We start from the raw sequence: 24,477 nt of genomic DNA on the forward strand, positions 1-24,477 counted from the left end.
ATGGATTTTCTTATGGGTTTCAGAACATTTCAAGAACGCCCACACACTTTGCTGACAGAGGATGGCAATGTTTTTGTTAATTTGTGGTATATTCCCTATCCAGTTGAAGTGCTCAAAATGTTCAAAACTCTCCCAGAAAAGGTATGTTGTTATAACAGCAAAAAATAGAAAAATAATACAAAATAAATGTTTATACTGTTATTGTAAACCACAAAATTAAAATATATTCTGTTTTTTTCTTAAAAAGAACTGAGAAAAGACTTTGATCAGTTTGAGTAATGCAGCAGTGAATGAAATACTTTAGAAATGATATGATATCGTTTTGAGCAGGAAAACCCCAGAAATAATTACTTTTTAATGATTCCAACCACCAATTAAAATATTTCAGACTGTAAACTTTTTATCCTTGTCAGATTATGCCACTAGGTATATGTATGTAGGAGTAGGAGTATGCAGACAAAGATTTTTAGGGAGTTCATTTGAATGAATCGTTATGTAACACTGAACCTATAAAATGTGCTGTAAATTAACAGTAGAAGTGGGATATGTGAGTCAGCATAGTCTGTCCACATGGCCTTGTATAACCACTTAGCACAATACTGGTTAATAAAACAAAAGGGACTCCCTGCATACTTTCAGCTCTCAGCTCACTAGAATGTTCATGGTTTCAATCTTCATCTATCCAACAAAAAAAAAAATCCGATTTGCGTTCATTAAGTTTTGAACCTTTTTATATTATTTCCCATTATCGGTGATCGGCATCCTTTACTAAATAGATATGCCACCAATAACGCAAAATCTTCTACATATTTGTAATTTAGTTTATTAAATCAGACGATTTTAGGGAAACCACGCAATAGATAAGGTTTGTAGCCCAAGGTCTTTTGCACTCAGTCATTCTCCCTTCAATTACTTTACTCTGACATTATTTTTCCATAAATTCTGTTGCTATTAATATTATTTATTGTTCACAGCAAGCTTTAAAATATTATTCTCCTAAATTTACCAATACACAATTTATTTGGAATCTTCACTAAATTTGTTTTTTGGTTTGTTCTCTTGTTTTGCAGATAGCACATCGAGCTTTGTACTGCACTCTGCAAATTGTTGCAGCTCTCCATGATATTGTTTCCTACATTCTTAGCTTTGCACAGCTTGGAAACTCATGTGGTGATTCAAGCAGTTTAATAAACACAGAACTGACAGCTGATTGGGGAGGCATAGAAGGAATAGGTCAGTTACATTCAGCAAGTCTAAGGTACCTGGGTGTGATCACTGGGTCATTGCTAGTCTCAGCCATTTAAAGTGCTCCATGACCAGACTATGGCCAATATAGTTTTATATTGTATAAACAAAGAGAGAGATTTAAAACAAGCCTAAATGACCTGCATATTATTTGAAGCAATTCATATTCAGTGATCATCAGTAATCTTCAAGAGACAGAGACTCTGAAGCTGGGTTTCATTTGGTTTCTCATAGCTTAAAAAATAGTGCCTCAAATATATATATATATATATATATATGGTAGTTTGTCTGTTTGACCACATTACACCAAATCGCAGCTTTCCAAAACTTCAATTGTTTTATGTATGCATGTAGTCATATATTGGCCCTGATTTATTAAAGTTCCCCAAGGCTAGAGAGAATTCACTTTCATCAGTGAAGCTGGGTAACCAGTAAACCTGTAATGGATTTCCTAAAAGTCAGGCTATTTGTTAGCAAATGTTTTCATTCCTGGACCAGATGCATTCCAGGTTTGCAGGTTCTCCTAGCTTCACTGATGAAAGTGTATTCTCTCCTGCCTTGGAGAACTTTAATAAATCAGGGCCATTGACTCGATGACCTAGAACAGTTCTGCATATAAAGAAATCTAACATAAATCAAATATTCCTAAATTGCATAATTGCTCCTGGCCCCAGGACTCCAAAATAGTGAAGCCAATGATTCAGTATAAGAGCCCAGTAACTACCATTTTCAGATGAGGACAACATTTGTAGCCTACATATTTTTCTTGCAACAGATTTACTTTAAAAACTGATTTGTAATGAACCTATAACCACTTACCATCTCAAAGTTAGATACTGGTAATTTCTGCATTTTTTAAACTTTTTTATATGGGTATCATATAGGAGCTGAGTTGAGAGACATACAGAAGCTTATAGATGGCCTCCAGAATCCTCAGGATCCAAAAGAAGTGGCTACATTACTACTCTCACGACGTGAGGTTATGATCCTGCAGTTTGATGCAGCTGTCCGCCATTTGATTCGGTATGTAATAGCTATTAATTTATATCTAAAAGCAAAACCTTGAGAGAGAACAAGAAGGATAACAGTCTACTTCTATGAGGGAGATTACTTTATGAGGGAGTCTACTTTTATGTGTTTTATGAGGGAGATTTCCATTTAATTCCTCATTTCTTGTAGAAATGAAGAACTCAACAAGAAGCAAGAGAAAGTATTTCCAATATAAGTGATATTCTCTGTTCACAGAGCTGTTACAGTAACAAGTGTTTGTGTTGCCAATGGAAGATTTCCCCTCTATTCCTGTTCTGGTGGTCACTCAAAACTTATTTATGCATCACTTCTTGGTGACATTGCTAAATGGGACAATTAGGGTGAATTTCCTTAATTGGGACACAGAGGGCAATAAAAACCAGAGGTTCTATCCCTCTTCAATCTATTCAAACTTAAATGAAAGGTTTATTACGTTTTTTTTATATTATGTTATATTACATTTGTTTGATATATTTAACTTAAAAATAAAAGAACCATACCTCTTTGCCAGTAATACTTTTTAAAACAATATTATATTTCATTCTTTAGGGATGCACTGCTTTCTTCTGGGAATATCTCTGCATTCAGGACCACAACCGAAAATATGTACCACGGACTAATAGCACTGAGTGACTCTGTAGTCAAGACTGCTTTCTCATCAATGCTGCCTGTGCCACAACCTCATGATCCACGTAGTCATAGAGTTAGTAATGATACATTCTGTTTCTGAATTTTACATTGTATGTGAATATTTTTGCAATATTAATAATAATGATTGTAGCTGTTCCTTTGAATTTGTCTATCAGGCTTTAGGGCTGATAGCATACCATACATACCACAGTAACCAATATAAATCTGAGTAAAAGCAAAAAAAACCAAAACAATCAATAAATATGCATTGCTGCTAATGAATGAAATACTAGCAAGGACCCTTTGAAAAGCGAATCCACCAACCTCTTATTAGTTGTAGTGTCACACCAAAGTACGGTAGGTTAATTAACCCTGCAATTTCTTCACCCCTTGCTCCAGTGCTTTGAAAATCTCCTGCTCTCTCTCTGCTCCCTCCTTCCTCTTGGTATCCCTCCGTGTATCACGTGACCGCACCCTCCGAAGAAGCCAATAGGGCTTACTTTAGGGGGAGGGCTTATATTTCACCCTTGCATGATTAGCATGCTAGTGCTTACTTTCAGATACCCTAATACTCACCATATACTATACCATAATGATGTGATTTGCTAACATTTTTATTACACCCTAATATGAAAGGTGAGTTTTTACAAATGATCTTTAAATTTTCCAGCCCTGGGGCAAATTTTTATGAATTTCCACGCAAACCAAAAAATTGATTTTCCTAATGCAGCAATTGCAAGTCATTTAAATGCGAATAATGTTAAACATTTACTATTTGAATGTTTATTATTAGTATTTAATGTACATTCATTTTTATTTTTTATTCATTGGACATTGATTTTTGTTTTTTAGCGCCACTTTTTGCACATTATATACTTAGAGGAAGTGATCAATCCTTTTTAGTGTGCATCTTAATTACTAGCCCAAGAACATGTTGGATTACTTGTGAACGTTTTTCATTTAAATGTGAAACCTTTTCTTTTTGTAGACATTTATGCTTTATCCTTGGAGGACATTCATAGCTAATGGTGGACTCTTTCCACTGACAATACATGGGATCCATACCATTGGGCACTATATGCAGGTAAATGTACATAGCATTCCATGTTACCTAATGTCAGATAATGTGAAGTGGTTTTGTATGTATTATATTTATTTATAATGTTCAGAGCTAAAAATACACTGATTTATTTGCATTTTATTGAATGTTAATATTAAACATTCTTCTTTGTAGCAAGCAGATAGAGCTTGATGCTCCTTTTCTCTTCCTACCTTGTGTTGAAAAAAAAAAACACCTGTTATTTACTAAGCTCAATAGTTTATGGTACAGATACAAATGGAAATGAGTGAGCAGTAACTCATCCTGCCACTTTCTTTCATTGGATATCAGTACTTTTACTCATGGAGGCTCACTATTGATTATATGCTTTAACTAGGGCAGTCTGCATCCAAATACATCAACAATACTATCAACTCCACAAACTCCATTAGCCTGATACTCACCCATAAAGACTGTTTGATATTTGTATAACTTTTACTAGGAGCACGAACACTGCATCTGGGTTGGGTCTCTAGTAATTTTTAGGAATTCCATCCCAGGTTTGCTGGATCACCCAGGTCAACTGATGAAAGTGTATCCTCTTCAGTACATGAAATGCATTCACATGATATTAATTTAGTCCACTTTTAAGGAAACATAGACAATTTCGATATTATTTAAGCCTCTTTTTAGTTGCTATGATTTTATTTCCCTATTTAGCTGTGTCTTTGTGATATGACTGACCATGAACGCAGCGTGGCTCATGGAGAGCTTGTGGGGGTTCATCTTTTAATGGAGGATATACTTCAAGGCAATTACAACTTTATTTCTTTCAGTATTGAAGGGAACTTGGATGACAGAAAGGTGATTTATATTTATTTCTATTCAAATGTTTATTACATTTTTCATGTACACATAACTACATACTACTATAACATCCATTTTGTATTTCTCTTAGTCCTGAAATTAAAATGCTTTTGCTTGTTAATCATCTGAAGTTACTGTATCTGTGAAACAAATGTTTTGCTATAGATGATGGCATACTTTATAGAACTTATTTATACAATATTATACATTATAATACATTTATAGAAATTGCTTACTGTTAGAGGTGCCTGAATTTTATATAATGTATACATTTATTTTGTCACAAATGATCGACCAAATATTGGTCCAATATGGATCAATTATCCTGCAGTCAAAAAGTCTCACATATTGAGGTCTCCAGACAGTGCTGGGTCCTGTAGCAGTTGTAAAGCAGAATTATTCTATTCTTTACTATATGAAACAAAGGTAAAAGTAAAATATACCCAACATGTTGTCATAGGTTGTTTAAACTAGGAGGCAACCACCCACAATTCACTGCTATAATGTAAAAAGCTATTCATTCTAATGGCCTGTTGTATACACCACTGGGCAGTTTGGTAAAAAATTCACAATATGTAATGACATCCACAGATAACCATATGTCGATGTGGTTGTTTGCATCCACCATTATGTAAATGGACAGAAATGTGTGTTGTGCACATATTACCATCAAATCATTTTTATGGCTTTTATCATTTCCTAGCTTTTACTTTATTAACACATCTTTACTACATTACTTTCACTCACACGGATGTCTTAAAGCCCAGATTATGTTCTTTTCATTTTAATTTATTTTAGATTCTGACTGATAAATCAAATGCAAATGAAGAACAGCCAGTATCAAGAAGCTTCCAAATAGATCTATCACACCAAGATCCAGTTTCAGAATACAGGCAGTTGGGATCCTTTCTAATATTGTGGAAACAGTTGGAAGTTTTTAAAGAAATATGGGGGAAAAGGAAACTAAGAGTAGAGGAAATAAACACTGTTCATCTCTACAGACAGTTTTGTGAAGTATACAGGTAATTGCATTAGTTAAGTACTCACTAGTAAACTTGTTAATAAACATTGTAATTTTAAATTGGTAGATTAAAAAGGATTACTTTTAGGTACCAAAAAGTCCCTAAAGAGGATTTATAGTGTATAATTATTTTTTTTTCTTTTAAATCGTTTATAATACTTATTTTGTACTACTGGGAAAATACATGACTGAAAGCATAAGGGGTAAATACAGCAATGCAGCCTGACCATATTCTGTTAAATTTGCCATTTACCATACTGTATATTTTATTTTAGTGTATGACAGGGCTGGACAAATTTCAGTATTGATTTAGCCAGTGCGTCTGAAAAATGACTGCTTATGTCCAACTTTTAATGCATTTTTGTTGTTGCCATAGAAATGTATTGAAAAGACCTCATGCTGGCTGCTTGTTTGAACTAAGTTGCTTTTAAACTCCTATTGTGTGTGGACAGAAATAATCTCATTGGAAGAGTATTCTAACATTTTATAGAATTCTGTCTTGCTTTTGCTTAACAAGCAATGCAGGTGTTGATTATTGGTATATCTGTCATTGTAGATACAATATATTTCATTTTTTAATGATGGGTTTCTATTGTAGAGATGAAATCTTTTATCCTACCATGAAAGCGATTGCTCGACAAATGGGAAAGGAGGGGGAGTTCGAGGGTCTAACACTGAGATCGCAGGTGGTGCTTCCACCTAAAGGGGCCTCTGAGATTAGCATTCGAGTTCAGCAGGTGATCATTTTTCCTATTAAATTTTGTACTATAGTGTTAAGGTAGCTGAATTGAAAATGCTTCGTTAGTGTGACAAGCAATCTAAGCCTTTCTTATATTCATGTATTTGGGGATACAATAAAACATTGAATAGATTGTGCTTTTTGCAGCTCTTGATAACTACATTCAGGAAATATGTGGTTAGAATACTGCAGTTTTAAAGCATAACTCATCAAGCTAAATTTAGACTTTTAGCGTACTAGTAAGCAATATGAAATCTTTTAGTTATCAAAAACAAATTGTTTCAAAATTATGTATTTTTTTATTGGTACAAAACTGTATTTTCCAACATTCTGGATCGTGACAGTGTCTTGTCTTAACACACATGTTTTAGCCTCCTTGGGGATCCCAAGCCTACCTGCGTAGCATCACAAAGAGTTCTTCCCTTTAGTTTGCCTTCATGTGACTTTTTAAACCTTTTTCAGACTTTTTAAACTTTTTATTGTTATAATGCAGCTCTTACTTTTGTTACCCTTACAATTTGCATTTTGTTGCTAATGGCCTGAAATGGGACAATGATCAAATCTACTCTCTTTGACTAAATTTTGTGGCATGTAGATTTGTTTGCAAGGACATCTCACAAAGCTCTTGCTGCTCTGGCCTTACCAAAATTGGGCAGATGGTTTAGAGAAAGCACCAGGGGTAGGGTGAGTATAGCAGCCATAGATTGGTTTGTATTTTTGTCTGATACTAGGAAATCCAGTACATATTTTTTGCCAATGATGGAATTTTGCTTTTATTCATAAAATAACCAAAACAGTTTTTAAAAAGACACTGTCTTTGTTTATTCCAAATATTTAACCTGCCTACAGCTTGTCATACATGTTAACTGAAGACCTTCTTTACAGCTTCAGAAAATTATGGAAAGCTTTGAATGTGATATGATCCTTGATGTACAGAAAAAAATTGCAAAAGAGATGACGTTCGTAATTTCTGAAAGAGCAAGGGAAGGGAGAGGACTTCCAACAGGTAAGAAATGTGAGCCAGCTAAAACCATGATTAGCATCTCTTCAGGGTGAAACAGTATTGGCTCTATTTATAAAATAGTGAATCTTACATTCCCTCAAACATTCCCTGGTTGTAATCAATTACTGCCATTGAAACACATTTGTCTAAAGACTCCTAAGAGTGAATGTCTGATTCCCAGTTTTTTAAACAGAGCCCTATGTGGGTCATGTATGCATATTAGTTGCTAGAATACTTGTCACTTTACTCTTTACTTTTACCCCTACTTTTAATAAATCCACCCGATTGTCATACAATTTTAACAGGAGATCCACTGTTGACACAATGTTAAAAATCATTTTTTTAAATTCCTTGCAGCATTTTTACTTTTCAATGTGTGTCTATTCTCACTCTCTGTCACTCTCAGTGGGCCTTGCCCCATTTCTCCTCTTCTGGCAGTGTCTGAATGCTACCGGTTATGGCGCTGCTCCTCTACCCCTCACCTCTCTGCACAACCTTTTTTAGCAGCCAAGGAAAGCTCTGTGGGTTGCTGACCTCAGATCCATTGAGCATTGAGCAGGGTCTGTGTCTCAGATCTTTTGGCTGCTCAAAGTGGGCTTTCACAGCTAAAAACATTCACAACATTTGGTAATACACATATAATCCATTAAAAAACAAAAATAGATAGGTTTCCTCTAATAAAGAGAGTCTTCCTTTAATAAACAACCTATCAGACATTAAAGAGCTTGACCAAGAATCTGTTTATTCCCAACTATCCAAAATAAAAGAAAATAGACAATGGATTAGTTTTACAATGGGAACTTTTGTTGTTCATTCAGCAAATTTAATTATCACTTCGCAATTAATAAATGAAGTGAATCTTTATTGACTTCAGCCTATCATATGCAAGCAATATTCATGTTTTCATACATTTACTTGCATACAGTTTTCACTACATTCTTCAAGCTAAGTGAAAATACCCTTTTAGGAGATCATTTACTTTGCTAAATGAACAGCCTGAATTGGTTTATAAAATTTTATGAAAGGTGTTGGTTAAAATTTGGGCTTATAAAATTTAAAGGGTTAAAGGGAAAGGCTCCAAAATATACTCAGAACAGAGCTAATGTTTGACCTTGAGTTAATGGCATACTTGTAGACATTTATTAAAGTCAATAGGAGAAATACCCACCTTTTGCCCACCTCTAATCCCCTTGTATGATTTCTGAGCAGTCCAGCTAACCCTGTCTGTACTACAAGTAGAAATGAGCATGACATGTATGCCAGTTTCATGTGAATAACGCAAACTGTGATAACAAACCCAACTTTAGTCTATCCAAAATTGAAAAAAAAACAACTTTGCCTTTAGATATTTAACGCATTTGAAGGGTAACATAACCTATTTTTTTCTGATCAATTTTACTAGAGTTGTGGAAGAAGCCAGCTATAAAAGAAAATTTCTTTCCTGATAGGCCACAAATTGTGGAAGAATTTGTACAACAGCTAATGAGTGAACATCAGGATATGTCAACAGAGGTAAAAAGGTCTTTGTATCAGAATAAACAAAAGCTTTTACAAAACATATGCTTATATATGAGGGGGTACTAAGAAGTTCCTGGCTTTGCCCAGAAAGAAGAGAGCCAGAGTTATAAAATAACACATTTACTCAACATATTCACCCCTGACACTGATGCACTTGTTACAGCGTAGTTGCAGCTTTTCTCGACAGTTCAAATAAAAGTCCTTTGGTTGGGCCGCAAACCAGCTCTCAGCAGCATCTTTGACATCAGAAATGTCCTCAAAACGTTGCCCCTTCAGGTTTTTTCTTCAAATTCGGAAACAGTTAATAGTCCGAAGGGGCCAGGTCAGGTGAGTAGGGGGGATGGTGGACCAATTGGAAACCCAGGGTGTTCAATTTGGCCGCCAAAAAGTTGGACGTGTGCACAGGTGCATTGTCCTGCAAAAAAAGGATCCCTTTGGTCAATTTTCCACGGCGTTTCGTCTTAATTGCCTCATTCAGCTGGTCCAGGAGGTTAGCATAATACTCTCCGGTGATACTAGAGCCCAGAGGTAGGTAGTCCACCAACAAAAAACCATCTTTGTCCCAGAAAACGGAGGCTATGACTTTTTTGGACGATTTCTGGGTTCAGAAATTCTTTGGCCACGGGGACCCGCTGTGGCGCCATTCCTTTTATTGTTCCTTGGTTTCAGGATCATAGATGTGGAACCAGGTTTCATTCTAGCCAAAAATTCCTGTGCAGCTTCAAAATGGACCAATACAGCTTTGGATGCTTCAACTCGTTCCTTCTTCTGCGCCCATTGCGGGGCTCATCTTTAACGGTGAAATGCCCAGTCTTGAAACGAGATATCCAGGTTATGATAGTGCTCTAGGAAGGACAGTTCTCCCCCAGTGTTTGTGACATCTCAGTGTGAATGTCCTTTGCTGACTTTCACTGGAGAAACAAAAACTTCATGACAGGCCGTAACTCCAACAATGTGAAACTTGCTTGTGCCTCTGCCATCACAGCTTCTCACTAAAAGAAAAAACAGTTTTAAGAATCGCAAAGACCTGATAATTGCACAGTTACATACTAAGATATTAAGCTGTCATATGCCCCCACATTCATTTTTCTATTTCATCTGGAAGGGGGCAAAGCTAGGAACTTCTCAGCACCCCCTCGTATTGTCAAAAAGGTGAACAAATTTACAATGACATACAAATTTGAAAATGACATACATTTCTATGTGTCTTTATAAGTAATTGTGTCTTGTATCAGTCAGTCATCAGTGCAATGTACTGCTTTAATAAATACATTTGTGCCTGTGTATTTTGTGTTATTTTAACATTTCTAGCCACATTATATAATAATTATGTATAATTTGGTAGGTTAGCTATATAATAAAATATTGTACCAAAAAACATATCATACATGATATGTTTTCTGGTACTTTATTTAATTTTTTTTTTTTGTTTAGATTTTCTAAATTTCTGCTAGCACCGGAAACCACTATTTCTTCACCATTGTTTACTATTGTAATACATCTTTCTAGGTCAGTTTTAGAAAAGAACATTTAGAACATTGTCTTACATCACTGGCTTGTAATATTATGGGGAGAGAAAGGAGCAACTTTGAGGCGTACTCCATGTTTTATGAAAACCTTCTTCAACATGAACATCAGCTGTTGTACCAGAAAGAGCAGGTGTGTCAATCTGTGAAGCGGTGATAACACAGATAATTATTAACATTAATGGTTAAATGTTAATGGTTAATGGTTAAATGTTATAATAATAAGTGATTGAAAAAAAATGTCTATCTTCTATTTGTCTAACTTTTGTATTTTTTACTGAATCCCCTCTTTAGAATAAATTTTTATCATTAACATATAAAGTTTTCATTTGCTAGCTAGATATGCTAGAACTAACTCATGCAATATATTTACTGACATTATACCTGTTATTACAGGAGATGGTTGCAGTAATAGGAGAACAAAGGAAAAATGAAAATGTTCCCTACGAGGTATGTCAGTGGTTTGGTCCTTTCCAGACACACTATATAGCTTTAACGCATAGAAAAGTACATTTAAGCTTCAAAAAACCAACTTTCTATTAGACAACATTTTTGACAAAATAGTAAAATAATATTTACCTGTCTGGCTTTAATACCTTCTGACAAAAAATAAGCCTAAAGATTAAAAGGCAGAATAAAGGCAGAATGTCTGTCCCAGAACTTCTTGTTCTGGGACCCCATCATCTCACTTTTCCCCAACTCCCCTTTATGGTGTTCAACTTTGGTTTTCTATCACCATTGCTTCAGGACTAAGCCATACTCAAAAACATATAACTAGAACTATGTGTAAGTTCTCGTAGATTCACTGCTACCCCTGAGGAAGCCTAAAAGGGTTAAACTCGTTGGGTACCACGGTTAATACGAACGGGCATATATTTACAAAATCGTTTATATGGTAATGTATGTGCATATAATGAGAGTTGACCTATGTATAGTGCCCCCTAGAGCCAAAATGTCATTTATATCTTGTATAAAACACAAGCTATTTATTGTGGCATACTGGATGACATATTGTATTGTTATGTGAGAGAATTATCACTCAATACAACACTATTAATTGCTGAAAACCCTTTCCTTTCTGTCTTCATTTTCTTTTGCTGTATGATTTGGGGTTAGGGATATCTATCCCCAAAAAAAACTCCTCCACCACACACGACTATTTCATATTAAATTAATCAATATTAAATCAACCAGATCACCATGACAGCCAGATCAATAGCATTCTTAGAGGAATGTATTAGCAACGACAACCTACATGTTCTTTGTATATGAGTTTACTTTTGAAGAGAGCAGACACCGATACACTAAAATGCATTTTCCAGAGGTGCAGAACATAATGTTTTTATGTTGTGTTACTATCACCTGACAAAACTATTTTAAACTGGCTTTTCATGTATTTAGGGATCACATTCTTTCTCTAGCAAATCCTGACCTACATTTCTGCTAAACCGGGTAGTCTTACATTGTTATATTTACCAAGATGTATACCTTATTGCTCATATAAAGTGACCATAAAAGTCAAAAGTATAGAAGTTCAAACTGAGATGAGATACTTTGACATAACAACACTACGGTCTGTAACAGAGCAAGAAATATAACACTAAAGAAATATAAGCTTCCTTAAGGTTAAATTTCTCATCCCTCTCCAGCCAGGTGTGTAAAAAACAAATAGAGAATGAGGAAACAAAGGAAAAAAAAGCTCGGCAGAAAAGGTTTTCTATGCAAAAATGTAGCATGACTTAGGTGGTTAGTTAGCATGCCATAAAGTGGAAATATCACAAAAAACACTTACTTTTAGAGGTGTAATACCGCCAATCGCTCTTCTATCCTTGCCCAGTTGGTCCCGTACCATCCCTTATTCCCTCTTTGTTCTGGCGCATGCTTGACATCAGGCACCACCATTTTTCTCTTCTGCTTGGTATTTTTTTTTTTTTTTTGAGTCCAAGGAAACACAAGGGGCTCAAGTTATAAATTAGGAATCTGATATTACCTCAAATATTACCTGGGGGGAATCATCTACTACTATTGAAACACATGGACCAGGAAGAATAGGGAATGCCTCGGGGATGTCTGAATTGATGCAATAGCTTAGCTAATGATGTAAATATAATATATAATATTGTACTATATACCCCTTCAACCAGGCTTCATGTTCCATAATATTTCAGACCTCAGGCTACTCACATCTTTTTGGGGTGCTGCCTTAAAAGCAATCATTGTTTATCACTTTCTGTAACTGCATGGATCTATAAACCATTGCTCAAACACATGAACTTCTGTGATACTCATGTATCACTACCAAACAAATACTTAATGGGTTTGAAGTCCCGGCGTAGCTTTGAAGCTTTAAGCAGGTAGTATGCAAAGCCTGGAAAACATTTCCTCTTAGTAATGTGTGACTTGATATACCAAACAAACTAGTGTATCCGAATACATTCTAAACTGAAAAATTATTGCAAATTAGTTTTATTTTTAGAGCCAATCAAGATGTGGGATCTAATACATTTTGGCCACACCACCATATAGGTGTTGACAAATATATTTGATTCCCATGACATAAATTTCCGAATAATTATCAGTCCAGTCCTCTTGTGAGTATAAATGACACCCGGGCTCATTTGACCCACATCATGGTGTCAGTTAAACTGACCTGACAGTCACAAACTGCTCATTGCACATATAACCCCCAGCAATGTCTGAAGGAACCCTAGGGTGCTACGAAACCCTGGATGAGATACACTGCTTTAGAGATGTCATTGTTGTTCTGTAATGTACCCACATAATAATAAGTGTGAAAAATGGATAGTCCTAATCACCTTTTATTGTAGGCAAATCACTACATAGATATGAACATTCAGACTGTAGAGTGTCTTATCAGTCTCATTTGAAAATTAATTATCTGTATATAAGCAATTGTTGTGGAGATATATATGACCATATCATACATGTAATTACATAAGCATTGATTTTTTTATCATATTGGAACATACATTATTGCAATAGTGCTTGTAAATAGCAAGTGTACATTTGCTTTGGAAAAATAGGCCCAAGAGGAAATAAACACCATGGAACAAACCAATGTAAAACCAATGATCTACTATGGTATCAAATATATGTTCTAATAACTAAAAAAGCCTGAGGGTTAAATTACATGGATGATTTTATTCTCATGTTCTAAGATATTTATCTTCTTCTGGCAATTCTTCATTTGGCACAACAGTAGCCTACTAATAACAATGGTTATCTTGATAAGTACAACAAAACTACTTCATTAAATGAGATCTTACAGACCTACAAGTATTATGGAAACTTATATTGCTGATCAATTCTTCTGAAAATGCTTGTTCTCTGACTGCATTGCTGATTCTTTTTGCTTCAACATTTCGGAGCAAACATGCTCCTTTCCCAAAAATGATCAAATATAGACTCATACAAGGGATTGTGTGCAATGCTGACACTAGGGGTTAGCACATGGAACTTTACAATAGGTAAAGGAAAGTTTTAAAACTGCTGTTGAGAAAAAAAATAATTGTGAAACATTTATAAAGTGGTATCTGTTTTTTTATAGGGGTTTAATACCACTGTAACACAATGTTGGAATTCTGTATGCCTATAATCGCTGTATGAAGTTGGTCTGAATGGTTCCTAGACCTTTTAAAAAACTGACAAAGTTACAGTATTCTTTTAAATATATGTTAGTAGCATCTATTTTTCATCTTCATCGGTTTTGTAGAGGAAAAATAAGTGAATTATCAGTAACGGATAGATCAGGTCTTATCAGTAAGAAAGCAGACTGTATGAATTTCCGCTCTGTATGAATGCCCCCCTGATTATTTTCTTCCTTTTCTCAGTCTAAGAAAAGATTTCTATCTGAAATACAGAGTCTGCGACTAAAATTATGAATATATTTTATTTTTATTTTTGTCCTACTTATTAGTAGATCAATCAAGTATCAGACTCCACATCTCCGATGTAGAACAAAATAATTTATTATAGATAAATTATTTCTTCCTGCTTAAGGAAGAATTAAGCAGAAAATATACAAGTGGGTGCCCATATCACCAAGGGAATTTTTTCAATAACTCGCCCATGGCATATTGTCATTTGTAAGTAACTTTTAGTAACTTAGATTTTTTTTGTATCAGTTATTGTGTCTCAAGAGTAAAAATTGAATGTAACATCTTCAGTGCAAATGGAATCAGGATTAGTAGGGTATTTTACAGAATGTAGGGTAATGTGATGGCCCCAAAAGCAGCCACAAAAGTGTTGAGAAGATTAAATAAAAGTGAGCATAGGAAAAAAACAAATATGTAATGAGGGAGAAGATGTCAATGTGACGTAGAAGAATGTCCTGAAAAAAGCACTAGCATCTCTCCGTAAACTAAAATAAACTAAACCAAATTAAACCTCTCCAAGACTGCAGAAGATAAACTGATATGAGAGAAAATGTGAGATCAAGCAAACCTGCAATGGATCTGATCAGGACTGAAAACATTTGCCAACTGATAGCAGATGCATTTTAGGAAATCCATTCCAGGTTAGCTGAATACCCCTGGTTCTCCTATGATAGTCTATTTTCTCCAGTCTTGGAGAGATTTAATAAATCAAACCCAATGAATTAACTGAATAATAAAAAATAAGGATGAAACCAAAATCATAAATATCAAAATGAAGACACCGATCAGCAGAACCATTTCTTATACTAAAGATCTGACAAATTCAAACTAACATCCATAATCCAATGATACTTTACATTTAAAACAATATCCTTTACCCTTACATAGACCGCTGACATAAGCCATGATCTCATAGTTGAAATAACTGCGCTCAGAGCTAAGCTTCAAGATATGGAAGAAGAGGCAGTTGCTGCTACTCAAGTGGTCAAGAGACAGGTGCAGGATGAGTATGAAGCCCTGGTGAGGTCTCTTTTTGCTGCTTGTGTATCTCTAAAGGTAAGCAAAGTTTAATCTGTGTCAGTAACTGTGTTTGCTATATGGTAATTTAGGTCACTGTAAATGTCATCCTTGTGTAATAATAGGCTGTTCGTCTCAGAATTTATAAAGCAACAATTAATTCCATCTGTAGATGCGATTAACTAATTATAGGTATTATTAGATTACTAAACTGTAATTTAAAATGTATTCAAAATGTATGCAAAAGTAGATAAAAATGGTAGTTGATCTTTTAATTGTATGGGAACAGAGAAGTAGGTTGTATATTGGAAAATTTTGCTCTTTACATAATCTGTACATATGTATCCATGTCATGTCATGCAGTTTTTTAATTGGTAATAGGACACTACAAAAGTCATTAAGTAATAGTTCTGCAGATGTATTGTACACCATTAGTTATGCTCACTGCTTTCTGGTTTAGTCAATGATCTCTGACAATCCTGTTAAAATCTGTGCACCTATTTCTCCAGTCTAAAATAGATTGTAATCATATTAATATGAACAAACAAGTGAAGGAACTTATCAGTGAAGTTCGAAAAGAAGGTGTGGACAACATGATTCTTTTGAGGAAAAAATACGGCTCACTAAAAACTGAAAGTACTCTAAAAAACACTTTGTCAATGGTAAGTTGCTTAACACAAGCCATGTTTGACTCTTATGGTATTTCTTGGACTAAAAAATTAGGGAACCATTTTAGTTCAGGGGGATTTCCTCTCCCTTGGCCCAGACATTCCTTTGTTCCTTCAGTATAATGTTGGTAACATTTTGTTGGGGTAGACAACCCATCTGACAGTATGTGTGACTCCTGAAAAAAGTATAGGAACTCTGAAACCATAACTATCTTATAAGTTGATGTTAGGTGCATCTGTTGTGTACCAATCTTTATTTGTAAGTATTACGTTGTATGTAGGACATATTTGTTGAGAAATGTGTACACCAGTGAATGCAGAACTGTATATGATTCAGCATTTATTTAAATATTAATTAGCACGACAGGCTCCAGTCCCTACGAGATGAAAACTGCCAGCTACAAGCATTAATCTGCAAACTCAAAGCTCTTAATAAATGGAAGATTACAGCCAAGGAAGGACAGTTGCGGGAAAGGCTGAGAAGAAATGAAAAGGTATGTAGTAAGTTGGATTTTCAGCCCTATTGGAAGATTGACATGTTTAATTTGGTGACCAACAGATTAAAATGCAACAAATAAATGTGTTTTTGGTTATATATTTATCCATCACTCTATCCAAAATAATCAATGCACTAAATAGAACCTGACATCCAAACATGAGAAACAATGGTGTAACAATCAACCATGTGACTAATACTATTGTCTGTATGATTTCTGCTGCCACTACAGGAAGCTGTTCAGGACAAAAAGGAAGGCTTGAAGTTAAAGCTGAGAGTGGAGAAAGAGGTGGCTTTGCTACGTCAGGAGCTAATGGTTGCGAGGTCAGCCTTGTCAAGGACACAGACTGATGCCATCAAAGTAAAACAACAGCTCAACAGACAGGTACACTATGCACATTAATATTTTTATTTATTTTGGAAGTGGTAACATTTGTGTTTACAATGTGGTTGACTGGAGTATTTTCATTCAGTTACATACTAGTTTAACAGCAACAAGGGGTGTCATTTGTGAAACGTAGAACTGTTCAACATGTGCTACCTGTTTACATAGGCTGCGTACACACGAGCAATAATTGTCGCTGGAAACTGACAATCCATACCAGATCGTTCAATAATTGTTACCAAAAAAAAGTGCACAACCACTGGTAAACGACGCCAAGGAACGAGGACCATCCCAGCGGATCTGATTGGGCAACGATCGTTCGTAATCTATTGTGTGTACAGTCGTTCAGTGATCATGGATTGTTCTGTGATACATTTTCCCCATACATGTTACTTTCTGCATCGTTTGAATGATTGTTCACGGGATCGTATTTAGTGTGTACATTATTGGTGGATTATAGTTGAACGATCGTATTGTTACTGCTTGTACAGAATTGTGCACAATACGAGCGTTCAAAATAATTGGGAATAATCGTTGATCGTTTGTTTTCAAACAATAATTATTGCACGTGTGTACCTAGCCTAACTCTGGTGGTTTTGGTATGGTACAATGTGTGGAAGAAAATGTGTTAGATAATGCCGTATGCTGCACTGAAAGAAACAGGTCCAGAAAAAAATTGCAGATATGCAAGGGACTACATGGGTCAAAAAAGCTTATAGTGGCAACAGAACTAATGTATAAACAATATCTCTATACAGAAACAGTTGCTGGATGAGTTTGAGCAGAGACACTCCCAAGAGACTAAAAGCAGACAGCAGCTAGATAGTATAATGTCTGCCAGCATGGACAAATTATTGGTGGACATTGAGCAAAAGGAGCAGAAGCTTCGTTCACTTACAGAAGAAGCAGACAAATCATCTAAAATGAATCAGATGCAGCACAGTAAAGTTAAAAAAGAAGTAAAACAGGTAAGGATTGCACATGTGTGTTTTGTCCCTTAAAAAGTTTTGCTATTAAACTGAAGCATTGCTGAAAGTGCAATATTGCTTTGGTTGGTAAGTAGTTAGGAAATTAAAAATGTAAAACTCATAGCTGATATCAAATTAACTGGCAAAGCACCCTTGTCTATCAAAACTTTCAGTAGCTCTCACTTACATCTATGCAACTGAATGCCATCTATCCTAAGAGAAAACCTTCCAACACACTGAGTAGTGTTGCAGCTTGCAGTTACCTTCCACCATCATTTTCTTATTGGCCAATCACTATGACGGGCTGCTTCTATAGCCATTAGAAGTATGGTTGAAGCATGGCATTGGTCCATGGATATAGCATCATGCATGTTGTGATTTGGACAGTGGGAAAAGCCCATATGGAATAGTGAGGAAAAAGAACGGTTACCATTTCAGTAGGAATGACATGTTAGATTCACCATTCAGACATGAAGAACACATCCAGTTTACATGTAGAAAGTATGTATTGTAGAAACTGAATCAAGAGCCCATTAAGGGACATATGTAAAAGGAATTGAATGTGACTCACTAAACATTCACTATGATTTAAAACAAATGCACCATGAAGATTCCCCTGCAGTAAATGATTGGTGAATATCAGATTCACTTATTTATAAATATGCCCCTAAACTAAGCTATGGAATTGCCATAGTTAATCATAATGTATGTTATAATTTTAGATAAAAACACAGCTCATACAGGAAAGAACCCTAAAATTAGAAGCTTTCCATCGTGTGGATGAACTGCAGACCCAAGTGTATGACATGGAAATGGCTAGTCCTATCAGAAGCAAATCTGCAGGTAAAAGTAACAGATATTTACATTATGCTTAAGACTTGAGCTATACCTGCCACATAGTCACACTACTTCTGCAGTAGGTGTATTATCACTCTTTTGCCTGCATTTTCTGTAAAATAAAAATCTGAAAAAAAGACATAAAAAACTCTTACGTGCAACTGCGTAGTGATCTGGTATGAACTGAACAGGGTATTGGTACCAAGTAAATGAAATATTCCATTTATACAGGGGTGACATGACCACAATCTCCTCCTTCCTGTCACTCTACATTGACTTCAGAAGGCGGTGATTGTTGTTTGATTTGCCCAAGCTGTCATATTCTGCCTGTAGCTGTTGGGAAATATAAAATCACAGCAAAGGGGTAGAAAGGTCTCCATATTTGCTGTTGATCCTTGCACCCACCTAAATCAGTGGGCCTGATATTGGAGAAGATAGACCATCAGCAAACCTGATATAAATGCAGTCCAGGACTGAAACATTTGCCAACTAATGGCAAATTATTTTTAAGAAATCCATTACAGGTGTAATTCACCTGGTCGCAATTTTCCATTCCATTTTAGGCATGGGGCTGGGCAGGGGACACATAGGCTTATCGTGAATCTACAGGCATTGCACAACCTGCAAATCCCAGAAAATGGCAAATTACTCATTCCAATCACACTTGTTTTTGATCTATTTCAATGCTTAGAATGGTCAGTACAGGAGCAGAATCTGTTGAATCAGTAAAAACTGTTAGGATCACAATGTATTTACAGTGCATGGAGAGCTTCTATAAATAAAATGAACATGTATTTACTATGAGGGGCTCAGAAGTGTAGTATTTACCCCTTTGCATTTTAGCTTTACATGCACTCTAGGTTCTTGACTCAGTGACACCTATCACTTGGACAGAATGTGATGGGAAATCTTTTTAATGGAACACATGGTGCAAAAGCATTAAAACTTTCAGAGAGATTGTAACTCTTCCCTAAAGTACTGACAATGTTTTATTCTTCTGTCTGTGGCCCTCTGGAATAGATATTCCATCACTTCTTGTTCTTGTGATACTCTGTCATTGGTACATAAAAGGAGGGGGAAACATCTCAACAAGACAACCTCTGTGACCATTCTATCAAAATAAAAAAAATGTTTTAACTAAATTATCTTTCAGCTATTGCATACCTTGAATGAATAGAAATGCATGTTCGGCACCCTTGCAGGAAGAAGTAAAGTTAAATTACCTGGCATAGTAACTCTGGGCAGGTGCCAGCTATCTGTAGTCTTATTATGCCTTTGCTGTATCTGTCCTACTGTCAGTATGACTTAACGCCAATAAAGTCTCATCAAAAAGGTCACCCAGGTAGATTTATTGATTTGCTGAGACACTAATTACTGCCTGTACCTGCTAAACATGCACAATTGGTGGGACCTGAGGACACAATGATTTATCTTCAGCTTAATATTGTTATAGCTGCCTTGTTGTTTACAACCTGCACAATATTAGGGCTGTTTCTCTTCCTATGAACTGAAATAGTAAATTAATTGAATTTGATTTTCCCTACTTATATTTTACCTTCTTTAGGAATAAGAAAGAGATCGGCTTCAATCCAGTCCCACAAAATCCGAAGTCATTCAGCAGGTAATATAAATACCCTAATATACAAAGCTTAAGTATAACCATGTATTCTACCAGACACAACATGCACAACATGTAAAAAAACATATTATTTAAACATTTGATGTTATATTTTTTATTCTATAGGAATGAGTGTGACTTTTACTAAATATTATCCAGTGGTGAATGTGACAATATGGAGTTATATGACAGCTGGAGAAGAGTTAGAGATAAGCCTGGATACTAATGTTTACGTGGCACAGCACAATATTCATAGGCATAAAGAATCTAAACATCAAGTTTATTATTTACTTGTATTTATTTAACACTAGCATAAAATGCATCACTTTACAAAGTCTACAGCCATCTTACTAAATTTCCCTCTAATGGGCTCACAATCTAATGTCCCACCATAGTCATAGTGTAAGGCCAATTTGTGTGTGTGGGGGTGTGGTGGCAATTAACATAACTCCATGTTTTTGGGATGTGGGAAGAAACCTTTTAGAAAGTGTCCTGGACAAGATTTGAACCAGGGACTTAGCGTTGCACAAGAATGCTAGACACTGAGCCAGCCGTGAACAGCATCTAAGCCTTTCCATTATAGACTATATGGTATAGTAGACTTGATTATCCAGCATGGAGAGTTGTATAAAAACTAGGTGATTAATAATAACACAATCTTGAATGTTCACCTACATAGAGCTAACCAGACTCGCATTATCTTATATTTAAATGCAGTGTATCTGGCTATATTGCTCAGTAGCTGCTCAGATCTTTCACCGTGTTTGTAGTTGTTCTGGAATAAATGTGTGATTTGAATTTCACAACAACTCAAAAATAATTTATTTCTGCCCTAAGGTGAGCTTTGAATGTAGTCTAGAAGCCACTGCCACAACAAAATATTCTCACCCTTCCAGGTTCTCAGATGGAGGTTTTCCCGTAGTGGTGAATAGGGTGCCTTTTAGCAATTGATTCAAGTTCATACCAGGCATCTGCTAAAATAAACTCCTTATATTCCATTGTAAAAGCCTTTTCATTTGTATTACTTTAGTCACTTCTGCTTCGCCTCTGCTGTTCAACAAAGAAGCATGGGATATTCTCCAGTATGTTCCAAGAGTGGAAACCAGAACAAGTACCCACAGAGAAATGAGACTCCAGAGGCCTAAAACTGTGAGAACTAGTAAAAAAATGTTTTACTCACATACTAAATATGCAAAAACATACAAAGACATACAATATACTGAACAAAGTTGCAGTACTTGAGATTCTATAGCATTCTGATTTTCATATCAATGATTTTCAGAGCTGATCTGAGTACAGGATGGCCTGTAGTAGCTAACACAAAACCAAGTCAAATTAGAGGTAGGGATTAGGGTTAGGGGTTAAATTTTATGTTTAGTTAAAAAAAGAAGTGACCATATTTTTAAAATGCAGGTAAAAGCAGAAAATCAAGTATTTTAAATCTTTACTGGAAGTATTTCCTTTTTCATAAACTTTGTTTGTTCACTTGCAATGTGCTTAACACATCCTTCCCCAGAAATGATTGGTGCTGCTTGTCTCTGGCGAACATCTGACATGCGTCAGCTGTCCTCTCTTATATCGTTCATAAAGCCACCACAGCAGAGTCATGAATGACTGCTGTGCAATTTAATAGAGGAGAGAACAGTGGGGTGCTCCAGTCAATGTGTACAGCACTCATTGATTCATCTGTCACTGGAAACGATAATGATAGTTTGTTTCGCGCAACAATCCTTAGTCCATCAGACGTCTGTATGGGGCTTTAGTCCGCAAGAGTCAGTTCCATGGCACAAGCCCCTGTAATTACAGTCTGTAATGACCCAGGTCCTCCATCTTTCATAACATTTATGCAGTAGCCAAGAAAGGACCAAAGAGCAAAACTACAGAGTGTCACTAGAATGAGGACTGTATATGATCTTAGATATGGTAAATGCAGATCTAATAAGGAAAGGTGGTTAAAATGAATGTTCTGTAAACAAGCTTTCTTTATGGATTTATTATTAACTGCAATGGTTTGGTGTGAGGGTTACAATTGAAGTTTAAATAAAAAGAAACTTTGATGGAGTAGCCAGTCAGCAGTTATGTTTGCATGGAGTCCCATAGCTTTGTTATTTACCAAAGCCATTCATCAGCGCTGATACCAATACAAAACATTTGTAGTCTTTGGGAGTGATTGCCCTGAAAAGCACAGACCCAATGAATAAAAGACATCACTAGATCTAAAATAGGATCTGTAATAAAAATTAAAAAAGGTTGAATTAAAACATTTCAATAGCATATACATAATGAGGAAAATAATAAGACAAAAATAGAAATATTGTAAACTTTATCTTTATGCATGCTTTTTTATTCTGTCTATAGTACAAATAAACATTTAAAGCTGAACATAAACACAGAACAGGAGGACACAGAGAACAATCACAAGTTAATATTGCTTGTATAAAACTAGTTTTGTTTTTATAGACATTTATACTGCCACTTTATGGGATCCCTTTGTAGTAGAACATGATTTCTTTTTTTCTAGGTACCAAGCAGATGCAGAGCACCAGAAATTGAGGACGGTACATCTCAAGCTATTCTCACACAGCTGCATGAACTGAGATTAAATACTAAATAAAACAAATGATTTCTATGTTGCTACTAATAAAAAATATTAATGCATATGTAATGTGTATACCAACTCAATACATACATTAGCATCATCTTTTTTTTCAAACCTTCATTGTAGGTGTCATCTTCAAGCAAAATTCCAGCCTTAGCTAAAGTGTTTCACAGCTGTATGGCTTCTCTCCTGGACTCTAAATTTACTGTGTGCTCACAGTGTGCATTAAAAGCTGCAGCATGTCTGATGGAGTCTGTCCCATTTCCTAGCTGGAGAACACCCAGCATCATCTTCTCTTCTTTTCAGATCCTTTCAGACCCCGTTTTTTTTTTTTTTTTTTCATTTCAGTTATTTTAAGCCGGAGGTTACCTTGGGTAGTTCATGCTAATACGCACCGCAGAGAAATGCCCACTCCTTCAGACTAAAACCCATTCATCTATATTTGTTACTCCTACCAAGGACTCACCCACTATTTCCAGCAGGGTGTACTGATGCAACACGGTGGGATGTTTTCAGAAAGCTATGTACAGCACTCTGTTGGCTTGTCCTACCAGCTTTAATCCACCTGTATTGCATAGAAGAGAAGCACTGAAACTTTTTGATGTCGTAATCATATATTAATAATGAGATGTAGGGGTTGGGGGGGGGGGACCAAGGAAGGCAAACATAAGCATATTCAATTTCAGATTTGAGTCTTTGATCCAATACATTTATTTTTTGATGTTTTTATAAAAAAAATAAAATAAAAATAAAGAATATTTGTGTGACAGCTCTAAAAAAGGGTAAACGTGTACAGAGAGTAAACATGGCAATTGTGATTATTGACAAATCATTCTGTATATGCCAGCATCTTACTCCTTTTTATTCTTTGAGTCCCTGATCTACAAGTATATAGATAAAACTTTTGACTATACTGCATACTTGCCATTTGACCCAGAAAATGGTAATACAAGAGTCTGTATAGCAGACGTATGGATCTATCAGAAGTAGGTCAGCAGGTAGGCAGAATACATGCTGATAATGCAGAAAAAATTGCAGGTGTTTATCATCTCTCACAGTAATTCCCTTCGACAAGTCGTAATCTGCTTTTATTTCTGTACAAGTACAAGGTCATCTTTGTTCAGTTATATTCCACCAGGTTATGCATATAACATACTCATAAACCATATAACTAAATATCAATAAAAGACAATTAAAAGGTTATGAGGTCAACAAATCACAAAAATCACTTGTATTTAGAACAAAGACAATTTTATTTGCATTTCTCCCGCTGATAGTAATAATATAAGGATGCTCGTATTCTTAAAGGCATTTGTATCTGTAACAGGGCTAAAATAAACATTAAAGATTCTCTAAAAGCTCATCAGAGTTTTGTT

General features: G+C 35.5%; 1 protein-coding gene across 1 annotated transcript; it reads left to right on the plus strand.

The window, feature by feature from the left end:
- LOC140329807 (coiled-coil domain-containing protein 162-like) lies at positions 1-23,456 on the plus strand. Its single transcript, XM_072410201.1, has 21 exons — positions 1-141; positions 1,071-1,233; positions 2,130-2,268; positions 2,824-2,977; positions 3,893-3,988; positions 4,664-4,807; positions 5,609-5,832; positions 6,430-6,568; positions 7,456-7,576; positions 8,976-9,085; positions 10,601-10,750; positions 11,014-11,067; positions 15,402-15,569; positions 16,040-16,192; positions 16,558-16,692; positions 16,927-17,079; positions 17,838-18,047; positions 18,770-18,890; positions 20,449-20,505; positions 21,533-21,651; positions 23,024-23,456. Exons 1-21 carry the CDS (start codon positions 1-3, stop codon positions 23,114-23,116), a joined length of 2,844 nt encoding a protein of 947 aa, XP_072266302.1. The 3' UTR covers positions 23,117-23,456.
- Positions 23,457-24,477: the final 1,021 nt, after the last annotated feature.

This window comes from Pyxicephalus adspersus, chromosome 4 (genome assembly GCF_032062135.1).
Source record: "Pyxicephalus adspersus chromosome 4, UCB_Pads_2.0, whole genome shotgun sequence".
NCBI classification, from domain to species: domain Eukaryota; kingdom Metazoa; phylum Chordata; class Amphibia; order Anura; family Pyxicephalidae; genus Pyxicephalus; species Pyxicephalus adspersus.

What these genes read in the sequence shown, in the direction of transcription:
- LOC140329807 (XM_072410201.1), top strand. Translation starts at nt 1, where the DNA reads ATGGATTTTCTTATGGGTTTCAGAACATTTCAAGAACGCCCACACACT. An exon ending in ATGAAAATGTTCCCTACGAG is followed by an intron (nt 11,068 to 15,401) that starts GTATGTCAGTGG and finishes ACCCTTACATAG; the next exon opens with ACCGCTGACATAAGCCATGA. An exon ending in GACTCCAGAGGCCTAAAACT is followed by an intron (nt 21,652 to 23,023) that starts GTGAGAACTAGT and finishes CTTTTTTTCTAG; the next exon opens with GTACCAAGCAGATGCAGAGC.